The sequence below is a fragment of the Amblyomma americanum genome, chromosome 1 (assembly GCF_052857255.1).
Source record: "Amblyomma americanum isolate KBUSLIRL-KWMA chromosome 1, ASM5285725v1, whole genome shotgun sequence".
NCBI lineage: Eukaryota > Metazoa > Arthropoda > Arachnida > Ixodida > Ixodidae > Amblyomma > Amblyomma americanum.
In genome coordinates this window covers 43,940,144-43,966,430 of record NC_135497.1, presented here as the reverse complement: position 1 = coordinate 43,966,430, position 26,287 = coordinate 43,940,144, and the positions used below count along the sequence as shown (strand labels likewise).

Sequence of the window (26,287 nt, the reverse complement as noted above, 5' to 3'; positions counted from 1 at the left end):
TAAATTTGTAAAAGACATGTCCAGTTGCACCCCAACGTTTACGTGGCAGTACATTGAGTATAATTAGGGATCAGGAGGCTTTCTTTTTCAGTGTGTTTATATGAGGCAGGAAATTGAGTTTTTGTCAAAAGTTATCCCTAGAAATTTGTGCTCATTTTTGACAGGTATCTCTGTTCCGTTCAGGTGTATGAAGGTGTATGAAGCAGTGTTGGTATTTAAAGATGATGTTGTGGTGTTCTAAAAGGTTAAATTCCTGCAAATGAATCACGTGTTCAGTGAGTTTACAAATCGTGCTAGTTAATGAAATTGATCGATAATTTAGTGCTAAAGAACGATCACCGGACTTCAAAATGTGCACAACCTTACCTAGGCGCCTGTCACATGGAACCAAGCTAGATGAAAGAGACTGCGAAAAAATAGCGGCCAAGATGCGATGGACACCTTCAGATGAATTCTTGAGTATTTTGTTATTAAAACAAAGATGATCAGACGCTGATGACATTTTAAGTCTCTTTAGCAAAGATAAGATTCCAGTTTCACTAATAATTATTTCGGACATTGAGGTCTCATAATTATTCGCAGTAGCAAGGGCTAAATAAACCTCTTCTCGGGTAAAGACTGATGTGAATGAGTCGTTGAGAGCTTGTGCGCATTCAGCCACAGAAACGCTGCCTCCGTCGTCATTGGTTAGAGTTATATCAGGAAGACTCGAAAGGTTAGTTGCCTGCCAGAACTTACGAGGGTTATTCTTTAACGTTGATGGTAAATCATGGGTGAAGAAATGGCGACGAGCAGATTTAAGCGCCGATATTTCTTACCGCATACTTTGCTGCGTTGCCAGGAGGAGGGGATCCTGTTTTTATCGGCCTGTCTGTAGAGAGGCTTCTTATTGTTAAGGCAACGTAGGTGGTTTAAACCAAGGCGTGGTGTTAGTGTGTGGTGTAGGGATAACAAGTATGAATCGGTCGATAACTGCAGCAAGTTTGTTTCTGGAAAGGGCCCAGTTGTCCTCAACAGAAGGTGTTGCAAAATCCAGAAGTGCTTAACAAAAACTGACAACTCGGTGTTTATTTCAGCGAAGTTTGCTCGGTTGTAGCAGCTGATTTGCTTCTTGCGGTTTGCTTTTATATGGGGTGCGATATTAAGCTTTCTGGTGATTATGAAATGATCCGAAAAGACTCCTAAGAGTGCAATATTAGAAAAAAGATAAGGATTATTGGTGAAGACAAGATCCAGAACATTTGCAGATCCAGAACAACGCGTGGGTTGAGAAATAAGTTGCTCCAATGAGAGGTCAAGGCAAGACTGGAGGAAAGCCTGAGCTCCAGGATCATTAGTTGGAGCAAATAAAGAAGACTAGTTAATTGCCGGAGAGTTGAAATCACCTAGAAACACGAAGCTTGACATCGGAGATCGAACAGCAAGTTCGCTTAAGATTCGACCAAATTCACTAGAGAATAAAGTGTTCGCCTCAGAAGGCCGGTGGATTACACCAACAATGATATCAGAAGGGCCACATTTCAAACGAACCTACACTGACTCCAGGCACGGCACGACTTCAATAATCACAGCGGTGATTATTGAACATTATACAAACGTAATGCAGGCTGAACGTTGATGCACCTTTAGTAAACATTCTATGGGCTACAAAAGCATATATGCACACGTAAAGCCAAATGCATGTAGAGCAATTTGGGTGCAAAAAGAAAAGACGATATGGGCGTACGCTGCAGATACATGGTTTCAGGTCACGGTTTTTCTGCAGGTTGAAACTTCCCTCTCACTTATCCTCTCGCGCGAGCCTCAGAGTAAGCTTCAGCGACGTGTTATCAAAACAGGGAAAAAAAATTTAGTTCTAGGCAAAAAAAAAACAAACAAACCAGCATACCTTGACGACATTGCCAACGGAAACCCAGGGATGAAATAAAAGGCTGCAATAGCTGCAACCATGAATTCAACGAAACCTTCTGTCCTGTGCCTTCTCACAGCACAGCAAACGATCAAACATGCGCGTTACGTTCTCGTTACAACCCGTTTTATATTCTTGTGACTAAGTGTGGAGATGAGACTGCTTGGAGCTAGACGGGAAGGGGGAACTTCTTGAGGTAGGCACCCTCTGCCGTACTCATGGTATGCCGCAGACCGCGCGTTTGGCACAATACGGCGTGGGATGTGAGATCAAGGTTATAGAGGCACAAGTAAACCGGTGGGGTTGAGGGATCACTAGCGACGCGAACAGAACACAAACTAAACCGCCGCGACAGGACGGCAATGTAGGTATAGCAGGTTAATCCATGAGCACTCGCAGCAGGAGTGTGATGGGCCTCCGAAAGTCCCTCCCGCCTATGACCACAGTGGATGGCCACGCTGCCACCAACAACACGTCACAGTCGTCGGAGGCACTAAGGAATGCAGAGTGCGTGCTAGGAGTCGCCCATTGCCTTGAACTCCGCCGCCGCGAACGCTGCCTGGAACAGCGGCATCATGGACTAGGGCCCTGAAGTTGCGCAAAGGACTTGCGATGCGCCGCCGCTGCATCAGTACCAAAGGAATTATGTGGGCATGCCGAGGTGCATGAGAAAGCTGCTGTGAACCCGTGCTACGAGGTCCACGACAGCCCAGTGATGAGAGCAATAGCTGCCACACACTGGAGCTTGCACGCGTATGGCTAGGTGCTGCGCCAATAAGTGTGCGCAAGATGGCGTCCGTCCAGCGAGGAAGCCGGTAGAGCAACGGGAGGCCATTACTGCACCTCTGCTAGACAGCGGTGCAACGAGGACTGCTGGTATTTGGAGATGCCTGCAGGGACCGCCGCACCATGTTGAAGTTGGAAACACTATAGTAGACAGGCACGCTATTGACCGCCGCTTCCGGCGGTGCTATGAAAAGGCAGACCGCCGTCGCCTGCCTGCAGCATGTAAGCCGACGGTCCACATGCACGAGAAACGCATGCGCCGAGAGAGATGCGGGGTTAACTGTTTCCTTCGGCCGTTCAAGCGAAGCTTTGATCTCTCAAAAGAGTGAGTGCAAACGCAAAACCTTCTCTCTTTGCAGCTTCTGGTGCAAAGGAGAGAGAGAAGAGAGCGAGGAGCCGATTTTAAAGTGAAGGCTTTACTGGCCGCGAACTTGCGATTTCGCCGTGGTCACACTCGGAGGTGGCACATGGATGGATGGATGGATGGACGGACGGACGGACGGACCCTTTAAATCGGGCGGTGGCTCAAGCCACATAGCCATGACTTATGAAATTTTACTCATCTTGATTTTAGCCACCAATCAGATAACCTTCCCTTGGTTACTTCTACACGCTTAAAATCTACTTTCCCTTCACTGTCCTTAAACCCCAATGCCCTGGATAAATCAGCTCCGCTGCTTTCCACTGTAGGGTGAAGCCGTTTACAGATAAGTATCAAGTGTTCAACCGTTTCCTCCTCCTCTCTGCACACAACACGTGTGTATGTCGTGGTACCTGCCTCTATATGTCTTAGTCCGCAAAACTCCTGTCCTGGCCTCAAACAACAGAGCTGCCCTTACAATTATCATAGATATTTTCCTTGGCAATTTCCTGCTCAAAAATCTTGTATGTTCCCAGTGCCGATTTCGTCAGCATCCCTGTTTTCTACAGAGCTCTCTCTGTTTCTTTAACCTTTTTCTTAACCGATAATTGCTGATTTGCCCCCTTACTGCTGTCCAGATATTTGCTTGTCAATTTTCTAGTTCGCTTTCTCCATTTCGTGTCAACATTATTTATATACAGGTATCTAAAAACTTTCCTAGCCCACTGCTTTTCCTCCATCTTTCTCAATCGTTCCTCAAATGCTATCTTACTGCTAGCCTCTCTGCTCTCGAAAACGCCCATCCCATATCACCCTGTACCCCCTGATTTGGTGTATTGCCATGTGCTCCCAAAGCTAGCCTCCCTGCGCCGCGTTGTTTGCTTTCAAACCTTGCTTGAACATCTGGTCTCATGCACAGGACCACATTACAGAAAGTCAGGCTAGGAACCATCACCTCTTTCCAGATCCCTCTTACCACTTCATACCTATCGTAATTCCACAGTGCCCTATTTTTCATGACAGCTGCATTCCTACTAGCTTTATTCATTATATATTTCTCATGCTCTGTCAGATACTCACCACCGTTATTTATCCACACCCCAAGATACTTGTACTCATCCACTACTTCTAGCGTGAACTCCTGTATTCTATGCTCGCCGCCCTCATCATTAAATATCATGGCTGCAGATTTTTCCTTACTAAACTTGAAACCTAATCTATCTCCCTCTGTACCATTAATGTCTATCAACTTCTGCAAATCTTCCTCGTTGTCAGCCGTTAGCACTATATCATCCGCGTATATTAGTCCCGGTAATGTCTGTTTAGTCCATTCCCCTTGCTTGAAGAAGGAAAGGTTGAAGCCTAGTCCCCTCCTCTTTAGCTTGGTCTCCAACCCTTGCAGGTACCACATGAAGAACAGAGACAGAGGACATCCTTGCCTAAGCCCCCACTATATCTCTACAGGCCCTGATACATTTTTTTCCCATTTTATAAGCACTCGGTTACATTTATATATATCTTTTAAAAGATTAATTGCTCCATCTTATGCATCCAATGTGCCCAGTATGTCCCACAAATACTCCTGAATAACATTGTCGTAGGCTCCCCTAACATCCAGAAATGCTAGCCATAAGGGCCTGTATTCCTTTTCAGCAATCTCTATACACTGCGTCAATGAAAACAGATTGTCTTCCAACCTTCTTTGTTTCCGGAACCCATTTTGTAGCTCCCCTAGCACCCCCTCATTCACCCAAGCCTGCAATCTGTCCTTTATAATCTGCATCACCACGCTGTAAACCGCAGATGTCACTGTTATGGGACGGTAGTTACGTCAGCTTTGCCCCCGTTTCCCTTGTATATCATGTTCATTCTACTTAATCGCCATTCATCGGGGGCTTTGCCATCCACTATCAGTTATTCACTACCTGCATTAATGTTTGCTTGGATTTTGGTCCCAACTTCTTTATTAATGTAATCGGAATACCATCTGGTCCTGTTGACGTGTCACTAGGAACCTTCTTCTCTGCCCTTCCCCACTCGCTTTGTTCAAGTGAAGCTATTGCAGTAACCGGTCTATCCTCCTTCGATAAATTATGTGCAACATTTCTTTCTTTAAATTTTTCTGTCATCCTTGTTCCTATGTGTTTTATCGCTTCATCCCCTTCTAGTCGAATACCGTGATCTGAACAATAAACCTAGCCTAGTCTTATTACTCATTGCATTTAGATGCTTCCAGAATTTTTGATCTGCTTTTATATTCTTTTTATTTACTTTTGACATCCATTGGGCACCCTTTCTTCTAATTTTCTCAATAATCAAATAGGATGCTTCCCTTTTACGCTTTATGAATGTATCCCATTTACTGTTTACTTCAACTTCTGGTTCCCCCTCTTCTTGGAATATCTGTGTTCCCTGGACGCTTCCTGACATGTCTCTATCGCCCTCTTGACCTCCTCATCCCACCAACTCTTGGGTTTGCGTCTCATCCCTTTTGGCTGTACTCGTACCATAGCTAGTTCTAGCTCAAGTAATCGAGTTAATTTGGTATAAGTTCATTCTATTTCATTGTCCTCAAAAATTGCTTTCTCAGTTTGTTTGGCTGCTGCTTCCAATTGCTTTTTTGAGTAAAAATTGCCCTCGGAATGTTCATCTCGCTTCAGTCCTACTTTGGTTTCTCTTCTGAAACTCAACTTGATACGCTTGTGGTCACTACCTAGACTTCTGGAACCAGATACATCTATGCTCATTACCCATAATCTATTATACATCCTCTGTGACATTAGAGCATAATCTATCGTCGAGTGCAGACTCCCTGCCTCCCATGTTATGAGCCCTTCACACTTCTCGGTACTGTTGCATACAAATAAATCATGCCTGTCGCACATATCCTGCAGCATGCTTCCTGTCGAATCTGTGTACCCATCCAGGTCTTCTATCTGTGCTTTCATGTCGCCTAACAATAATCTCACCCTGTCCTCCTAGCTCATCAATGTCGCTTACAATACATTCTAACATTTTCCTGTTTTCCTCTCTGGCATTAGCACCTGTCCCATAGGTATACCAAGCCAAGGAGTGTTTGCTCCCCTGCCACTTTTCCTTTTAGCCATAAATGTTCCTTGCATCCCAGTTTAACCCTTTGAAAATTCATACTTTTATGAACGAATGCCCCAATTCCACCCCTCTTTCTGCTGCCCTCTGTTCTATTGCAATATTCCCATGCGTAGTCTGGGTTACAGGGTGGTTGCTCCATGTCTCTAAGATGCGTTTCCACTAAACCAGATACCATTAATTCCTCCTGCCTTAACTGCTCTTCTATTTCCTCCCATTTCAGTCTATTCCTCATGGCATGACAACGCGGGCCTCGCCGCGGATATTTCTCTCTCTCTCGCTCTTTACTCACAACTGTGCATGCGCCACTATACCCCGTTTCAAACATCAAGTGCAACGCTGTGAAGGCCACGGAAGTAGTCCGGAAAAAAAAAATAAAGAGAGGTGTATCACTCTGCTCCGTGCTGTGGCCGTGTGCTCTTCACTCCGGAGAATCGACATGCAACTGGAGGTGCATGGGTTCAAATCCTGCATAATGAAACTTTTTTTTCGCATTTTTTTCATCGCAAGTTGCATTTCGCGTGACTTGAATGAGAAATCTCATTTTGTTCAGAATCGCTTGAATATTATGCCGCGTTCTGAAATGAACTGCATTCATCTGCTCATTTGATGCATACCGCGTTAATGTGAGCGGTCCAAATCCGTTGTCAGTGAGCTCGCACCAGCTTTTGGTCAAGAGTGGCGGTTTTCTTCCCGAATCTGTAGCATTGGGACTTAAATGCAAGCGAGAGATTTGTGTGAAAAGATGACGTTCATTTGTCGGGTTTAATTAATTAGCACAGTAGTGAGTACTCCACCGTGCCCGATTAACAAGTGGCCGTCTGCAACTTTCGATCTTGGCGTTGCCGAGGAACCCACTCCTTTGTGGGCCTCTCTTAAGGTACCTGGCATGTTATGAATTGTTCCGTGCAAACGGTTATCGGCGGATCCAGTTTTTGCCAAGAGTCTGGAACCGACTTTGGCACTCTGCCTGTAGAGTAACCCAAAGGACTTGGCGAGAGCAATTATTTTTTGCAGATCGTAAAGTTCAGAAGGAAGATGTCTCAATTTAGAAAGCTGGTTTATCATTCATGAGCACAGAAAACATATTCGACTTCTTAATTGCCTATTTTCTGAATGTATATCTGCAATTCTTTTGTTTTTAAGATATTTTTCGTTCTTAAGCAAAAAGAGTTTTCCTTTGTCACTGAAAAGAGAGCGCTGTAACTGGGCTATGATATGTAGCAGAAGAGGAGTATATTTAAACTAATGGGTCAAATTATTTATACACACACCACCCCATTATGGCCTGTTTTCCAGTGTTGTGTTAAATTCAGAACAGTCTTGATTCACACAGTGACAGAAAATAGTACTGCCTCAAGAGTTACAGATTTGTTGTTGTGCAGAAATGTATATGAAGGCAATACAGAGGCAAGTCAGCTTGTCTCGATTTCTCTGCTCTCCTAGAAGAGCAGAAGCTGCTCAGGCAGGATTTTCATGCAGCCAGGAAAAAAGAGTTCCGAGCTGTGGGAGCGCCAAGTAAGAATTCAGTAGAAGTTGTACAACGCTATGAATAAATATTTCTAAAGAGCAATCAATCAATGAGACAGGACAATAAAGAATGTTGACCCCACAGTGTTTGCGAGAAATGGTTTATTTTGGAAACAGCTAGTGGCATGGATCGGAGAGCATACAAATCAAAGGACACATGCAGTGGAGGTACACCAAAACACAATCAGTCAAGTGCTCCAAAATTGAAAAAAAAAATATCCAGGCCATCGAACAACATTATTTCATACAACGAGAACCTGACCAATGTTTGGACAGGGTTCAAAAAGCAGTGCATTTTCAGTCAACAAAATCAAATTCCTGGGACATGCACTAACAAAGAGCTGACTCGAAACAAACAAATTCACACTGAGCTGAGCAAGAGCCAGCTTGAAATCATTCACAAGCCCAAAAACTAAGGACAAAACATACAGTACTGGCTACCTCAACACTGGCACTGCATCTTTGCATAACATGTCAAAACGACTAGAGATTGACAGTAACGCAAGACAACACCAAACCAGGACTCCCTTTTCAGGACATGACGATCAGACACCGATACATACCATTTCCAACCCCCACACACAAAATGAGGCCCATTCTTAGGGGTGTGTGAATGTTCGAAATTTTTGGACTGCAATTTGAATAAATTCCTGTTCAATTAGTCAAATGAATAAAACAGTACACGCTCGAAATTATTTTAAACGAATTGAATTTGCTCTCAGATTTTCAGATACTCTTCGAATAATTGACACAACGCTTGATTAAGCTCCACTGTATTTTTCTGCAATGAATCTCCCAAAAACTGTACACATTGACAACATGTAACACTATTCATACTCTAATTGGAAAAGGTACTATTTGCACTTCCTTACAAATTCTACTTCTATACAGACACTATTAACACGACCACCAACACCACCACCTGCTCCTTCGCCCCCACCAGCACGTCCTTCAAGTTACTGCCTGATACAATTCAAAGCTAATGAGCATGTGCTTTTACACACATGCACACACAGGAGTGATCACAGCATGCCGATGAGTCCTCTCTCTTTCCTCGGTAGACTGATCAACACGCACACCCACATGCACGCATATTTTCTCCTTTCCACCCACACACGCACAAAGTTGATCACAGCATGCTGATGAGTCATCTCTCTCTTCTCAGTAGCATGTCTATTACACATCCATTCGAAGTCAAACAAGTGCCTTTTTTGCTCTGAAGAGGTCAGCAGCATCTTGCACGAATCCTGTTGTACTGCTCCCAGCATGTACGAGGATCAAACGGGCCCCTTTGCCCGAAGGCGCAGCCAATCCCGTTGTTAAACCTTTCAGGAAGGCATCCTGAGATGAATTCACAGTCTTGTCCTGCCAGACGTATTCTTTTGTGTGCCTTGCGTTGACCCTGGTTTCATCTAGGTAGATGATATGCACCTTTAAATGCAAAGCAACGGAGCGCACGAGTTAATGCTTCTGAGTAAACAAACACAGCGCAGCATGTAAGTAGGCAACACATTGAAACACAGTGCTTACCACTGTCTCACAAACAGCCGCACAAAGACAATCGAGAAAAAGAATTATCTCGGCTTTATTGCTCCCTTGTTCGGGTTTATATTTCGAGGGCCAGGCAGCATTTTGTAGCCAGTTTATATTCACTGTATGTTTGCATGGGGTGCTTGGCTAATTCGGCAACATTTGAAATCTCTTCACTTGAGACAAAAGTTGCCAACGTTCGCAGCAGTAGCGCCAGTAACTCGCACCACCGGAGCAATGGGCAGCGTACAGTGGGTGTTCATTCGCTCCTACGGTGACGACGAGATGGCACTACCCATTGCAATGCTACGACATTTTTGGAAGTTTTGTTGTTTTTGCTTGCCGCACCAATTGAGATTTAGCGATTAAATCTGACCCATGCAGACACGTGCCTCACCCAAACGTAGCGCAAAACTGGCCGTGAAACGTCACCTCTACGAAAAGGTCGGCAACAGCAACGTGGTCAAGACGATTTCCTTTAAATGCGTTATTCTGAAGCAACGCACACTGTTACGACTACGAGGTTGCAACGCTAACTTCGAGCTCTATATGAAGCCAGTCTAAACGTGCTGCGTAAGAAAATAAGCAAGGAACGACTCGTGCTTGCCCTGTCTTCGGAATTCCTTCATCGCCCGCAAGTAGTACCTGTGACGCCAGGCAATGATGTCACTTCGCTCGATCAGTGCAAGGTTCCGTGTTCTTTTTTTCAAATGTGAATGCGACGTCCTTCATCAAACTCCACAACGTCGTTTTCTTGAAGTTCGGCAGGTCGTCGTCCTCATTGACAGCCTTTGTCAAACTGTCCAGTTTTGGGACTTCCCTCTTCGCGTACATACTGTGCACTTTCAGACTGATGGCATGGACTGTGAAGCTGTCATTCTTGACTGTTCGCGAGCTTGAAATCTTCACGTCGCGAGGTCTTTTCTTCGGAGACGCCAAAGGCCCACACAGACGCGCCGCCTTGATTTTGGCAACGGTACGCGGGGAGATACTCCGGTATCCTCGCTCGCAGCACGCAGTGCTTCCCGAACTGACTTCTCCGGAAAACGGGTACGGGATTACACATTTGCAATTACTTGCTTGGCGTGCCTTGACAGCTTGGATGTACGAACCTTCGAGAAAATGCGTACAGGAGAGGTGGCTGCGGCCGCTGTGCTTGACGCCATTTTCTCAAAAGTGAAAGGTAAACGCGGCGGCCAGCGCATCGCCTCCTCTAGGAAGATGCCTGCCGTGTGCGCCAAAAACCTGCTGCCCTTACCTTTCTCTTTTTCTTCCGTTCCACTTGAGGTAGTAGGTAGCGATCCTTGTGGCGGCCGCTTTCAACATATGCCCGCATGCGCACATCACCGTGCGGTCGTGGCGCGCCCGCGCTGTAGCAGACGACGTCTGTGAGCCAGACGGCGCCTTCCGCGCGTTTTCGACTGTTTAAGCAAACGAAAGCAAAAGCACGCAGAGCTGAAAGTAAAAAGTCGCAAATAAATATATTTTTCTCTCTCATATGCTACTTAATCCCTCCTTAAATGAAGTTTAAATCTTTTGAGAAAAATACGTTGGCAGACCTATTAGCAGAAGAACTGTTTAACACGTCTGCTGACTGCTGCCGCTCGCTGCTTGCAACTGTTCAGGTATTTTGGCACTTCAGCCGCATTTTTACTTGCTCATTGTGCGTATTGAAAAGAATTTTGCTTTATAAAGCACTATGCGCTATTGTTGCGTCCCAAACTGCACCTCAAGCGAACGAAGAAAGGAGCCCGGAGTCTCATTTCATGAGCTACCATCCCACAGCGCTACGTGGGAGCGGTGGATAGGGGCGATTGCGAGAAAGGATTGGGTGTCAGCATGTGATTACACTGTTGTGTGCAGCCCGCATTTCAAACCGTCTGATTTCTGAGACGACTGCAAGCGACGTCTACTGAAGGCCGAATTTATTTTCGGGACTGGTTTCTAGCCATCCAGAAAGCCGCACCCGCCGCGGTGGTTCAGTGGTTAGGGCGCTCATCTACTGATCCGGAGTTCCCGGGTTCGAACCCGACCGCGGCGGTTGCGTTTTTATGGAGGAAAAATGCTAAGGCGCCCGTGTGCTGTCCAATGGCGGTGCACGTTAAAGGTCCCCAGGTGGTCGAAATTATCCCGGAGCCCTCCACTACGGCACCTCTTTCTTCCTTTCTTCTTTCATTCTCTCCTTTATCCCTTCCCTTACGGCGCGGCTCAGGTGTCCAACGATATATGAGGCAGATACTGCGCCATTTCCTTTCCCCCAAAACCAATTATTATTATTATTCCTCCCTCCTTTGTCCCTTCCCTTACGGCGGGGTTCACGTGTCCAACGATATATGAGACAGATACTGCACCATTTCCTTTCCCCAAAAACCAATTATTATTTTTTTTTCTTCCCTGCCGCGCGGCGCGTGATTGGCGGGCCGCGTGTTGCGACCCGTGTGCAGATTGCTCGTGCATCGCGTTCCGTGCACTGTGCTGGCTCGGCGCTGACGTCCGCTACATTAGTACGTGCGCTTCCTCAGTTAACCTTCAGTTCCACGATGGCCTACGTACGATTCAGGTCAGTCATCTGCTGCCGGCATCTGTGAACGCGTCTCGGTCAGGGCAGGCCCAGACAAGACATTTTTTCGCAGTTCCCTGTCCGTTCGCGATCACGACGCGCCGTGAAGGGGGACGCGATCGAAGGCCTTGTCCCCAGAGCGTCTCTCGTCTGACCCTGTGTAGAAGGCAGCGCACTACCGCCGCCTCCGGTTGCTGAAAACGCGCCGAACCACTGCCTTGGAGCGCATGGGTCGCTACCGCTTGTTCGAGGGCGCGTCTCGAGTTCTCAGGTTGCGCCGGGCCAAACGGCGTTGTGTGTCGCGCATCTGCTTCTGCACGTCTCTTCCACGCCAGGCTGCGCCGCGTGGCCCATCGGCGTTCGAACGAACCGGAGGTGTCGCGTTCGCCCCAGAAGGGGACGTGTGGTCGTGCGCTGTCTGGGGGACATTCGCAAAGGGAAGCTTGCAGCATGTCGGTAACCTGTCGGTAGGCATAGAACGGCAGTCACGATCGTGCCGTGGTGAGGCGACCCTGCACAATGGAAGCATCTTCCGGCCATGACTAGCCCTGTTCAGCTTTAGCTGTGCCTCTGGTGGATTAATTTGCTGTACTTGGATTTTTGTGACTTGTGCAGAATTATTTCACAGCAGAAGGAACTAGTGAGCACTGAAAGTCAGTTGTGCATGTGTATGATACGGGGCACGTGCCGTCAGGCATTTTCTGCACATGGTTGACGGTAATATTCAGGGTTGTAAATCATTCTAAAGCTGAAACTGCATTATGCATTCTGGTGTTTTTGTGTTAAATTTCGCCATTTACCCGCTGCAGTGGCTCAGTGGTTTTGGTGCTTGACTGCAGGTCCCTAGGCTGCGGGCTAAATCCTGTCTGTGGTGACTGTATTTCAATGGAGGCGAAATACAAAAACACACATTAAAGAACCCCAGGTGGTCTAAATTAATCTGGAGTTCTCTGTTACGGTGTCCCATAGCCAATGTGTTGCTTCAGGACAAACCCCACAATTAACAATTTGCTTTTCATCATTTCATTTATGTCTTGTGTGCAGGTCTTTCAAGAGTCTAGTTTTAAGGTTTTTTAGACATCTACTATTTGAGTGGATCATTGTGCTTCACTGTTTTCTTCAGACATTTGTTGAGTTTGGTTTTGCAAAGGCAAAATCAGTGCCTATTGAGTCAATGCATGTGGAATTCTTGTGAAGGCCATTTAAGTATTCTACTATTTTGGAGATGAAAAGTGATATTCATTAAGAAATTTCCTTCCCACAGGTGGTCACAGGAACTGCAAAGTAGGTTAGTTATAGAAAAATATAGACTTGGAGTTATCAAAGACGTAAGTAAACAAAGGACAGATGCTGAAGTAAGTGCTATATCAATTGAATGTAGTTTAGAAAAACTCACTCAGATTTCCACTGCTGCACAATGCACAAACCAAGGTGGCCGACTGATGGCAGGCAGTACGGCACACTGTATTTCAGGAGCATGTGTTTTTCTTCTGGCAAAGCTACCAAAACTCGCCGTGTTTACATCTCACAGAAGGCTGCCACAATGGCACAGTGGTTATATCACTCGACTGCTGACCCGAAAGATGCGGGTTCGATCCCGACCGCAATGGTCGGATTTTGATCGAGGCGACTTTCTGGATGCCCGTGTGCCGTGCAATGTCAGTGCACGTTAAAGAACCCCAGGTGGTCCAAATTTCCTGAGCCCTTCAATATGGCGTCCCTCATAGACCGAGTCGCTTTGGCATTAAACCCCCATAAACCAGATATCTGACAGTGTGCAGAACTGTCATTTTGTCTCTAGTATAAGAACTATTGAACAAGTTAATGGGGTTTATTTCATCTTTGCTTCAAATTTTTATATCCTGTGTATTTTTGTGTTTGGCGAGTATGGTGGCTGCTTACAATGGCCATTGATTCCAGTGGCCATTTGCAAAGGCCCATTGAGTCTTATCAAATTGAATGGTAATTAAAAATTGCCATGTGGTTCGATGGCTATTAGCTTAATGAGTCTGTCTGTGTGACAGGGGTATAACACAATCATCTTAGGCCATATGGCATTGGCTGGAAAATTCTAAATGCTTTCTAAAGATGCATTACTCTAGTTAATAGCATTCTGTCTTGCATCATTCATGCATACTCACTTGGATTTATTTATATATCTATTTATTTATTACCTCAAGGGCCCTGGGTATGGGGTATTAGATGAGGGATGTCCATGACAGATTACATGATGATGGCCTCGATCTTTTTCTTGAATTCGATGGGGTTGGTAAGGTGTATGGCTTACGTTGGCAGATCATTCCAATCACGATGCGATTTGACAAAAGAAGATGGGAAATGAGATGTGGTTCTTGCAGGGTACACATTCTTGTGGTCAGTGCGGCTGGAGAGACGATATGCTGATGATAGGATTGATGCTCCTAAAAATGAATGATAAAATTTATGGAAGAGGCATAATTGAGATATTTTTATTCTCAAGATTAGATAAGGAGGCTCTGAATTTTAAGAAGGCACACTAATATAATGTGAGTATTCACAGTAAAAGTAGCATATAGCATGATTTGTATTTTTTCAAGGGGTAGTGAGAGGCTTGACTAAAGAGGATACCATACTGCTGAAGCGAATTCTAATTTAGGTAGGACAAAAATTTGGTAAGCTAATAATTGAGTGGAAGGGGTAGCAAAATGAAGATTGCGACATAGAAAGCCAAGAGTGAGGTTTGTGTCATTAATGATGTCCGTGATGTGTGAAGACCATGTTAGGGTATATGTGAAAGTAATGCCCAAATACTTACAGGTAACGGAAGGCACTTCAGGGCCGAAAAGGATGCATTTAGTGGGAATGCGAGGTTACCTGCAATGAAAAGAACTTATACATGTTTTAGCAATATTAAGGAACCTTAACCAGTGTTTGCACCAAGTTTTGATTCGGGTTAGAACTTGTTGAAGGGTGTCGGCGTCAGAGCAAATCAAGCTGTAAATTATGCAACCGTCAGCAAATAATCAGATAATAAAGGTAACAGAGGGAAGATCGTTAATGTAAATGAGAAAAAACAAGGGTCTGAGCACTGTGCCTTGAGGAACACCTGGAGTAACCGGAGAATGACGGGATGACGATTTGTTGGAGTACACGAATTGGTCTCTGTTAGTCAAAAAATTCTGAAGCCACTCCATTACCAAATAATTAAGGTTTAGATGCAAGAGTTTTATTAATAGTCTTTTGTGCGGTACTTCATCGAAAGATTTTTAAAGTTAAGGAACAGTGTGGCAACAGGAATTTTTAAGTGAAGTTGCGAGCTAAGGTCATTTATAAAAAGGACTAGTTTGGAGTCACAGGAAAGGCCTGTAAAAAATCAGGTTGGTTGGGTGAAGAACGTTCACGGAGACTAGAAATTTGATGATGTGAGAGTAAATAACATGTTCCATTAGTTTTGAACAAATGCTTATGAGATAAATAATTTCAACCAGCAACCCAAATAAATTGGTTATGGCACTTGGCTGCTGACCCAAAAGATGTGGGTTCAATCCCGGCCGCAGCGATGGGATTTCGATGGAGGCGAAATTCTAGAGGCCCCGTGTACTGTGCGATGCCAGTGCACATTAAAGAATCCCAGGTGGTCGAAATTTCCAGACCTTCACTATGACGTCCCTCATAGCCTGAGTCGCTTTGGGACGTTAAGCCCCTATAAACGATGAACTGCATTGGTTTGGTTTTACGGGGTTTAACAACCCAAAGCAGCCACCACCATGCTGGCTCAGTGGTTATGATGCTGAGTTGCTGACCCAAAAGATGTGGGTTCGATCCTGGCATCGGTGGTTGCACTTCGATGGAGGTGAAATTCTAGATGCCCCGTGTGCTTTGCAGTTCCAGTGTGCATTAAAGAACCTCAGGTGGTCAAAAATTGTCTGGAGCCCTCCAGGCATGTAGTCACATTTTGGTGGAGACTTTTGGGTGGTGCTCAATATGGAGAAGATAGATGGTTGAGGTTAATCTTGTGAACCCTGCTTGCAGTTCAGGTCTGATGAATCGCCCCAGAGCTGCTGCCCCAGGCATTGGGCCGCGTTTTGGCCAGGGAGGCGCCATCTATGGACCGTTGCTCCGCCGCCCTCATCCTCATCCAGTGGAAGACGTTCTTGGTGAACTGTGGCCACTGATAAATGACTTCTGGTATGTGGTATTTTGTGTGGCCAACTATGTCCCATGCTTAACTAAAGGGACAAGGCTGGCCTTAGCTGCTTAACTCAAACATGGTGAACATCTGTTGACTTACTTCTGAGCTCATATCTCGGGCTTACTTATATGCAGTGCCTGAAATAGTCTGGAGGGGCTGTAATGGCTTGATAGCCATGCTCTGGAACCATTGCATACAGTCTGTATCATGCAGTGCGTGCGTTGCCTTTGCAGGGGTGGTGGGCCTGCTTTTAAGTGCTTTTGTGGAAGGTAGTTGAGAGAAAACGAATGTCAACCAATATTTTTAACTTTACCCAACGTTTCGGGACCAACTCTGCCCCTTCATCAGGGGTGACTAAAGAGTGCCAGCAGCAGCGGGTTGCTGCCTTCTCTCTCCCTTTGTTAGCACGTGGCGCAGCCCACTAACGTACGCGGAGGGGACCGTTCCTGGAGTCCTATTCATCGCCACCTTTGTGAGCCGGATGTGCCACGACTCCCCATGTCGCCTCTTGAACAGGTTTGGCTCCACGGCCAAGACGCTCACCTCCTCGGAGCTTATCCAGTGTTCGGCGAGGGGGTAGGATTCTGAATTCATTAGACGAACATCATTTTTGTGTTGCCTGATTCTTTGGTGGAGGTTTTTGTTTTGCTGATGTATGAAGCCAGGCACTTTGAGCACAGGATTCTGAAAGGGCACCTGGTTGTTTTTCTCGGGGAAAGCGGTCTTTCGGTCGGGGTAAGAGACTGCTTATTGTCGAGGCTTGTTTGTGAGCTACGTAGATTCCATGTTTTCTGAGAATGCATTCAAGTGCCTCGCTGGTTCCCCTCGCATATGGAAGTACAATGGGTGCGCGTTTCGTTGTTTCATTGTTGGCTGATCCTCTTGTCCTCTGAGCTTGACGGTGACCCACGCATTGAATAAAGCCACGTGTGTAGCCACTCTTCTGTAGGTCGCCGAAAGCGGCGGCTTCTGCTTTTTTCTCCACTTCGGAGGAGCAGATTGGCTTAGCTCTTCTCAGGAGAGAGGAGACAACAGATCCCTTATAGCTAGTACGGTGGTTGGAATTGAAATTTAGGTAGTGGCTGGTATGGGTTGGCTTCCTATAGGCACTGAACTTTAGATCTGCCCCTTTTCTTCTTATCAAGATGTCCAGGAATAACAATTTGTTGTTCACTTCTCGTTCTATTGTGAACTGAATAGAAGGCTCGACTGAGTTGAGGTGTGCAAGGAAATTTTCGACCTGCGATGTCTTCAGAATGCAGAAACAGTCATCAATGTAAGGAATGAAAACTTTTGGTTTTTCTTGCAACGACATCAGTGCTTCGTCTTCAATGGCCTTCATTGTCAGGTTGACAGCAGTCACCGAGCTCGCGGCGCCTATGGCAGTGCCGCTGGTGTGCTTGTAAAATTCTCCTTTGAAGGAAAAAGCTGTGGTGCTTAGGAAAAACTCCAAAAGCCGGCAGAGTTCTTCTGGGTTCAGGCTCGTCCTAGTACCTAGGTCAACGTCCGCTTCGAGGGCTTGCTTCGCTGTGGAAACGGCAAAGGGCACAGGAACGTTGGTAAAGAGCGAGACCACGTCGAATGAAACTATACAGTCGGCTTTCAGTTGTACGTGGGAAAGACGTTCGACGAAGTGGCTGGAGTTGCGCACATGCGTTGATGAGATGCCTGTCAGGGGGGATAGGACTCGGTGGAGATAAGCCGAGAGTGCCTTAAGCGTTGAGGTCGTGAAGTCGACGATGGGGCGCAGCGGAACGCCAGGTTTATGAATTTTTGGCAGTCCGTAAAAGGCCAGTGGCTGAGCCTTTCCAGCAGATCAAGCGTAAGTAGAGGTGTTTTGATTCCGGGTGGTGCTTGAAGGTAGATGCTAAAAGTTTGTTCATTCTGGTCTGAAGTTGGATCCTTTCTTAATTTTTTATAAGCTGTGCCGTCGAGGGGTGTTTTGACTTTTTCTCGTAATCCTGTCGGTCCAGCACCATTGTAGCACTTCCTTTGTCTGCCGGGAAGATGACAATGTTTTGGTCACTGCAAAGGTCTCGGAGAGCTGACATTTCTCCTTTCGAGAGGTTCTGCGGGTGGCGGCCGGGAATCTTGAACAGAACTCCCATAGCTTTTAGCCGAACTTTTAGCCGATAGCCATGCCAAACGGCATGGCATCGATTCGTACAGGGAACAGACACCACATCTGCGTCAGCCTTTGTCATCCTCCTTTTATTGCTTCCCTCAGTGTGTCTACGGTGGCATTCCCAAAGTGGGGCCTCAGATTAGCTTTCATTAGGCCCCACGCATTTTCAATGGGGTTCATGTTGGTTCCCTTTGGAGGCCATGGCAGCTTCCACACGCCACACATATCGAGAACAGCACTCAGGCCTCTGATGAGAATCGATGGACCCTTTTTCTGGCAGTCTTACATCGACATCATTGAGAGCATGTTCCTTCCATATGGCGTGCTGGCAGCTTTGAAAAATGAACAAACACTACAAAGATTCGCGGCATTACTCCCTTCTCAAAGAAGATCAACCCGATGCATTAAAACAAATGAGGCAACTAGCAACTAATAAAATGGACCGTGTGAAAATAAACACTGAGTGCGGACGCACAGTGTCCTTTAGCGCACATAATAGGGCTTTAAACAGACGATATGGACAACTTCTGGTCGTACGTGGTGTCGCTGGGATGCAGTCATTGTGTCAGGGATGACTCATAATCCAGTTCGCCTACCCAATAAAGAACCTTGTACGGGCCGAAATAGCGGCGCAAAAGCTTTTCACTCAATCCACGGCGGCGAATGGGCGTCCAAACCCAGACTTGGTCTCCTGGCTTGTATTCCGCGTTTCATCTTCGTAGCTTGTAGCGTCTGGCATCTGTCCGCTGCTCGTCTTCGATCCGTAATCGGGCAAGTCTTCGAGCTTCATCTGTGCATTGAAGGTATGCAGTGACGTCGATGGTCTCTTCTCCGGTAACGTTGGGCAGCAAGGCGTCTAGTGTGGTCGTGGCCTCCCTGCCATGGACGAACCTAAAAGGTGTCATCTGGGTGGTCTCCTGCACTGTGGTGTTGTAGGCGGAGACGTAAGGCAGGTTGGCGTCCCAGGTCGTGTGTTCGGCATCGACATACATGTCGAGCATATCGGCGATGGTTTTGTTCAGGCGCTCGCTCGGTCATTCCGTTGGCCTGCGGACAGTGCGCAGTTGTCCTTTGGTCTCTGGTTTGGCTGTAACGCAGGGTGGCTTACGTCAGCTCCACCACGAAGGCTGTTCCTCTGTCCGTGATAAGCACATCGAGGGTGCCGTGTCGCAGAAAAATGCACTCCTCGAAAAATTTGGTGACTTCTGCTGCTGTTCCGTTCGTAGGGCTTTTGCCTCGGCGTAGGGGCTCATGTAGTCTGTTGCTATGATGGCCCACTTATTGCCAAACGTTGACTTTGGGAAAGGTCCAATTAAGTCCTTGCCAGTCTGCTGAAAGAGCCTTGAGGGGGGTTCAATGGGGTTCAGAAATCCTGCTGGTTGGGTGGGAGGTGTCTTTCGTCGCTGACAATCTCGGCAGGTTTTCACATAATGTGCGGCATCAGCAGACAGTCGGGGCCAGTAATACTTGTCCTGAATGCAGCAGAGAGTGCGAGAAAACTCGAGATGTCCATTTGTCGGCTCGTTGTGTGAAGCTTGAAGAACTGCAAGCAGGTGCAAGGAGGTAGGCTCTTTTGTTCGCTGCGAAGTTCTTCACGAGGACATCATTCTGTACACAGAAGGAAGACAGTCCTCGCTTGAAAGAGGCGGGGGGAAGAAACCTTGCCTTCCAAGTACTCGATGAGGCATTTTAGGTCGGGGTCTGAGTATTGCTGCTATGCAAAAGAGCTGAGGCTGATGGGTCCCAGGAAGGCATCCTCATCGTCGTCTGGCAGCGGTGCATCTACAGGGGCTTGTGAGAGGCAATCGCCGTCAGAGTGCTTGCATCCGGACATGTAAACGACGGTGACGTCAAACTCTTGGAGGTGCAGACTCCAGCGAGCAAGGTGGCCAGAGGGGTCCTTCAAATTGGCAAGCAAGCACAGTGCGTGGTGATCGCTGACCACCTTGAACGGTCATCTGTACAGGTAGGTGTGGAATTTCGACGCTGCCCAAATGATGGCATGGCACTCCTTCTCAGTTGTCAAATAGTTAGCCTCGGCCTTGGGAAGGATACGGCTAGCATATGCGATGACTTTCTCCAGCCCATCGCTTTTTTGAACAAGGACGGCGCCTAGGCCCACGCTGCATCGGTATGAACTTCAGTATCAGCGTTTTCATCAGAATGCGCGAGGATCGGTGGGGACTGTTAACAACGCTGAAGTTCTTTGAAGGCTTCTGCTTGTGGCACTTCCCATTTAAATGGCACGTCTGCCTTCATCAGTTGGGTCAGGGGCTCAGCGATGCGTGAAACGTTTTTCACAAATCGTCAGTAATATGCGTACAGTCCGAGAAATCTGCGCACTGCTTTCTTATCGGCCGGCGGTGAAAACTGTTCAATAGCAGCTGTTTTCTGCAGGTCTCGAGGTACTCCCTCTTTGGCAACGATGTGGCCTAGAAGCAGCAAGCTCTTCATAGGCAAAGTGGCACTTCTCTGATTTCAAGGCTAGGCCAGACTACTTGATGGTGTCTAGTACTGTTCGAAGCCTTTTTGAGTTGCTCTTCAAAGATCGTGTTGATGACAACTACGTCATCTAAATATACCAGACAAATTTGACACTTTAGGCCTGCAAGCATTGTATCCATTACTCGCTGAAAAGTCGCTGGTGTGGAACACAGACCAAATGACATCTTGAACTCCTAGAGGCCATCCGGAGTGATGAATGCAGTCTTCTCTCAATCTTTTTCATCGACCTGGATTTGCCAGTAACCGCTCTTGAGGTCCATCGAAGAGAAATACTTGGCGTTGCAGAGCCCATCCAGTGTGTCGTCGACGCGGGGGAGGGGATGGACGTCCTTTGTTATGTTGTTCAAGCGGCGATAATCAACGCAGAATCGAAGTGTGCCGTCTTTCTTTCTCACTAGAACAACCGGTGCCGCCCATGGGCTGTTTGAAGGCTGCAGGACATCGCCGCAAAGCATTTCTGCCACTTGGTTCCAGGTGGCTTGTCGTTCTCACGGCGACACACGGTAGGGGCTTTGATGGAGAAGTGCGATGCTTGGCAATTGACGTTTGTCGGATTTTTGGTGATGATGAAAAACACTCGCTGTAGCTTCGAAGCAGATTGCGGATCTGGTCTTGTCTGTTCGGGGGCAGGGCTTGGTTGACGTCGAAAGTGGGCGAGTTCTCTTGGTCAGGCGAATCTTCTGCGGAGAGGGCGAAGGAGTCTCATACGTCGTATATTTCGTCAAAGAAAGCAATCGTAGTTGCTCTTTTAATGTGCCGGTATTCTTCGTTGAAGTTAGTCAGCAGTACTTCGGCCTAGCCATTGCGGAAATGTGCGATGCCTCTTGCGATGCTGATTCCTCGGTCTAGAAGCAACTGCATGTTCCCCTTGATGATGGCTTCAGCGTTAGTGGCTTTCGTGGCACCTACGGTCACGATAACGCTTGAACGGGGTGGGACGCTTACTTCTTCCTCCAGGACACTCTGGGGAGCGTGATTTTCCAGAGTTCTCATCGAAGGGATAGCCTTTTCTGTCGAAAGCGTGATCAGCTTGGATCTCAGGTCGACCATCGCCTGATGCTCATAAAGGAAGTCCATGCCCAAGATGGGAACATTGCCTTAGCACAACGAAGGTCGCAGAATAGGTATGTCCTTTGACAGTCACTCGCACTGTGTATCGTGCTGATGGTAAAATGAGGTGACCCCCTGCTGTGCAAATTTGTGGGCCATTTCAAACTGTCATTACTTTCCTCAGCTGCACAGCGAATGTTCTGTTAATCACCGAGTAATTGGCTCCTGTGTTGACTAGAATGGTAAATTTCCAGCCGTCAATAACTTCTTCTAAGTCGAATGTCCTGGCTCTTGCATTGCATGTCATCGTGGGCATCAGGTCACGGCTCTTTCGGATATGGGAATCTTGGGTAGAATGTGTCGTCGAAGCTTTTCTCGGTATCAGCGTCATTTTGAAGGCGGTTCACGTTGTGGTCGAGGTTGTCATTGTATGCGGCATCGGCGTGCCCGGGACGGTGTCTTCATGTGGCATGGTTCTTGGAGGATCTTCGGTGTTTCACTCGAGAGCAACCTCACCTCCAGAAGTTGCTGTCTATAGTTCCCCCTACTTGGGCTAGGAGTCCTTCCTCGTACCGCGGCTGCGTAGCAGCGGCGTGTCGACGCAAAACATGAGGCTGACGGCGATGGTGAGCGTGAAAGGCGGTTCGTCGAGTACTCCTCTCGATGCAGGTACTCATCGATTTGCTGTGGATGTTGGCTGGAGTGTGGTCATGGTGCATCAGCAGAAAATTCACGAAGACAGATACGTCGGTACGGGCAGTGACGAATACGGCCGGCCTCACCACAATGGAAGCACAACGGTTGGTTGTCGGAAGTCCTCCAGGCATCACATTTCCTGAGGCTTAAGCATCGTCCGTAAGCTGGGCGTACTGCAGCGGCGTAGGTCATGGCCTTGGGTTCTGTGGCCGCTGGGGTTTCAAGTGTCTGTTGCGCTTGTTCCCGCACCACATCCATCAGAATGGCTGCTTGTGGCTGTGCAGAAGATGGCAGCAGTCGTTGTAGCTCCTCGCGGACGATTTTATGGATAACTTCCCGCAATTTATCGCTGGTGGTGGTGGTCGTGTCTGGATGGATTGCACAGACAGAGAGAGGGGTTGTACTGCTGAGTCCGGGCGTCAGGGGTCTTCTCTATTGTGTAGGAATTCATCGACTGTTTTTGGCGGCTGGCGGACAAGGCTGCCAGAGAGTTGTTCTTTTACGCTGCGCATTAAAAACTGATCTCTCTTTTTCTTGGTCTCTCGTGGTCGGCGCGGTGAAAGAGGCGCTTCATCTCTTTGATGCAATCGCGGACAAACTCATTCGGAAGCTAGATCCTGGACTCGAGGAGTCGTTCGGCTCTTTCTGTTCTCACAACACTGGTGAGCACCTTCAAAGGTCTTTTCTTGAACAGCTCCTATGTTGTTAGGGACAACTCTTTGTTTTCATACCTTGTACGTATTGATGCTCATAAAGGAAGGCCATGCCCAAGATCACTTCATGGGAACATTGCCTTAGCACAGCGAAGGTCGCAGGATAGGTATGTCCTCGCCTAGGGATCCATTGAAATTTGGCGACACCCGCGGCTGTTGCAATATCATCAGCATCGACATCTTTGGCGAGGTTGCGGTGCTCGTAGCAGAGTCTTTTCGCTGTCTGGTGCAGTCCAGCATGGTTTCGAACTGAGGCTGCTCTCCCTGGAGACATCAGCTGGCTCTGTGAGCTGGTGGCTCATCCTCTGGTGCGAAGCGCAGAGGGCTGGCGTCATGACTTGAAGGGGGTGTCCGGTACATGGAAGGCTACCCAGCGCCTCCACCAAATGTCATGAAGTGGTGACTGCAGTCCAGAGAGCAGAAAGGCTAAACAAAACTCTTTATTTGGGCCGACTTGCACCCACAATGGACTGAATCACATGGCGGCGGCATAGCAACAAGCGTGCTCGGCAGCCGTCGAACAGAATGCCCGCCGCTCTTGGCCGTGCTCAATTTAAACCTGATAGCGAACGAGTGGTTATGCTTGGCAGCTCATCCGAAAGACGCGGGTTCGATCCCAGCCGCAGCATTGGAATTTCGATGAAGGTGAAATTCTAAAGGCCCGTGTGCTGTGCGTTGTCAGTGCAGATTAAAGAACTCCAGGTGGTCGAAATTTCCGGAGTCCTTTGCTACGGCATCCGTCATAGCCTGAATCTCTTTAGGACACTAAATTCTCATAAACCAAACCATTAACGAACTTTCGAGATAAAGCGTGCAAAGCTACTAGAACATTCTGGAACAATGTAGAATCAGCTTGCCTGGGTGCGATCAATCGAGATAAATCTAGTCGCATTTTGCTTCGCAAACAAAGCAATAAAGCAGCGTACCAGCAGCTGTGAAGAATGAACAAACAGTGCAAAGATTCACAGCATTATACAATGTTAGCTAAGACAATAAATTCATTAGTGCAGAATAGAACTTTCAGAGTTTATACAATGTTAGCCAAAACTTTGAGTTTTTTTTGTCTAATAGATACAATTTCATCAGGGAGATTGTTGTATTCTTCAGAAGTATGGGGAACAAATGAGAATAAGAAACTTTTGCATAAGGGGATTGCAGTTCTGTGGGGATGACAAGTGCAATGTGATATGTAATAGGACCTATGAAAGAAATTATTGTGTGTGCTGGAAGGACAATATAACTTGTGAAACGGTTAGCCTACAAATCTTCTGTAGTGATGCCAATGATTGAAGACTCAGGTCAGCTTTCATTTCTGCTGCACTTAAAACGTTCAAGCGAAGTAATTCAGTTTTCACGGCTAGTATCCCAGATTGCTGTCGAGTATTCTAGCTTGGGACGTATTAATGTTTTATAAAGAACTGATTTCAAAGAAGACTGCACAAGAAAAATTACGTTGCAGGCAGCCTGAAGTTTTGTTAGCGTTACTGATTGTGTAATCAATGTGAAGTCTCCAAGTTAGGTTAGGTATAATGTGAATGCCTAGGTATTTATAAGATTTGGTGCTTTGAAGTGCAGTGTCATTCAGATAGAATATGGGAGACTCATTAGCAGTATGAGATATACGCATGACCTTACATTTGTTCAAGTTTAGTTCCATTAGCTACTGGTTGCACCAATTAACTATAGCCATAAGGTCGTGCTTTAAGATGTTAATATCATTATTGTTTTTAATCTCATGAAAAATCAGTCGTTGGCAAATAAATGTAAAGTCCCGGCCATAATATTACGGAGCACGCATCGGTGATTCACACTCTCCCCACACCTTACCTAACGCAAATTACGAGGTACTTCTTACACAGCTTAGCATACACCACAGGCGCGTTTGCGTATGAACAGAAGGCACAATCATATCTCCTCTACGGAACACGTGAGAGAAATTTGAAACGCCGAGACATGCTCCGCAATATTTTGGCCGCACCTGTACATTAGATGACACATAAGCAGGAAGATCACTTATAACAATTAGGAAAAGTAGTGGTCCTAGAACAGAACCCTGTAAAACGCCAGAAAGTACATTAACGAAAGGGCAGTTTTAACCTTAGCAGCGACAAATTGTGAGCGATTAATAAGAAAGCATTCAATTCATTTGAACAAGTTATTGTCAGTATTTAGGTGACATAATTTATGAAGAAGCAAATAATGGCAAACTTTATCAAATGCTTCTGAGAAGTCTAAAAAAATGCAATCAGCAACTGATGACCTGTCGAGTAGATGGTGTAAGCTATTTGTGAAAGAAATTAGTTGAGTATCACATGAATATAATTTGCAGATTGTACAGACGAGAAAAACAAATTGCTCTCGAAAAAGTTGACAAATGTAGTAAATATGCTATACTCAAGCAGTTTGCAACATGTAGTATTAGTGATAGATATGGGGTGATAATTAGCAGCAGAAGTCTTGCTCCCAGGTTTATGAAGTGGAACGATCTTCCCAATTTTCTATTCAGGTATTGTGCCTGTGTTCAGTGACTGTTGAAATATGAGTTAAAATAACTGAGTTAAAATAACTCGTAACAACAGTACTAGTTTTCTAACAAGCGTGGAACTTTGTCATGATTACTTTCATGTCATACCCACCACATTAAGAGGTATTCTAACCAAAGCAAACTTTAGTTGAATTGGGCTTCATGATGTACCTGCTGGAATTAGCATTAGTTCATCTAATCTTTGTTGAGGATTGAGATTAAAGCACTAGTTATCAGAATGCTTCTCTGCTACAGCATGATGTTGACAATTTAGTTCTTGCATTGATCTCTTATTAATTCATTGAATGCAACTAAGCATGAAGTCCTGAGGGCATCGTATCCTTCCAACCACTATGACACTTAACATCTTATTTTTTTACTTGTCTTAGAACCCAGGCATTAGCAAAGAACACCTTTAAATTCACTTGATCTGTAACTTTTCTTGGATATGTTGATAGCAAGTGTAATGATGTCAATTATATTTTGGAATGACCATGCCAGATTTTCTTTGGGCTCTGCCGGAGTGTACACATTTTATGTATTTGCGGCCCTAGTGGTGCCACTCGAGCATGTGACCTTATGGCATTCGCTGTGGTTCCATCTACTGCTATTGCTTCGTGGACAGAGCATATGGGATCATGTCATGTTCGCCAAAGCAACTCCTGTGTTTTGCCTTCCTGATTACTGGCCTGCATTGTGTGTTGCTTCTGTTGATCATT

General features: G+C 46.4%; 1 protein-coding gene and 1 long non-coding RNA gene across 2 annotated transcripts in view; one reads left to right on the top strand and one right to left on the bottom strand.

Annotated features, from left to right (window-relative positions):
- Nucleotides 1–7,763: 7,763 nt before the first annotated feature.
- Nucleotides 7,764–10,477, bottom strand: LOC144132535 (uncharacterized). Its single transcript, XR_013314842.1, has 2 exons — nt 9,832–10,477; nt 7,764–9,125 (listed from the first exon to the last, which is right to left on the bottom strand). It is a non-coding gene; the product is annotated as an uncharacterized LOC144132535 (long non-coding RNA).
- A 1,211-nt stretch (nt 10,478–11,688) lies between these two features.
- Nucleotides 11,689–26,287, top strand: part of LOC144132527 (uncharacterized) — a 44,983-nt gene continuing 30,384 nt past the window's right edge. The window contains exons 1-3 of the mRNA XM_077665007.1: nt 11,689–11,784; nt 13,049–13,072; nt 15,796–15,951. Coding sequence (XP_077521133.1) covers nt 11,765–11,784; nt 13,049–13,072; nt 15,796–15,951 — 200 coding nt within the window. The 5' untranslated portion in view covers nt 11,689–11,764. The remainder of the gene's footprint in view (nt 11,785–13,048; nt 13,073–15,795; nt 15,952–26,287) is intronic.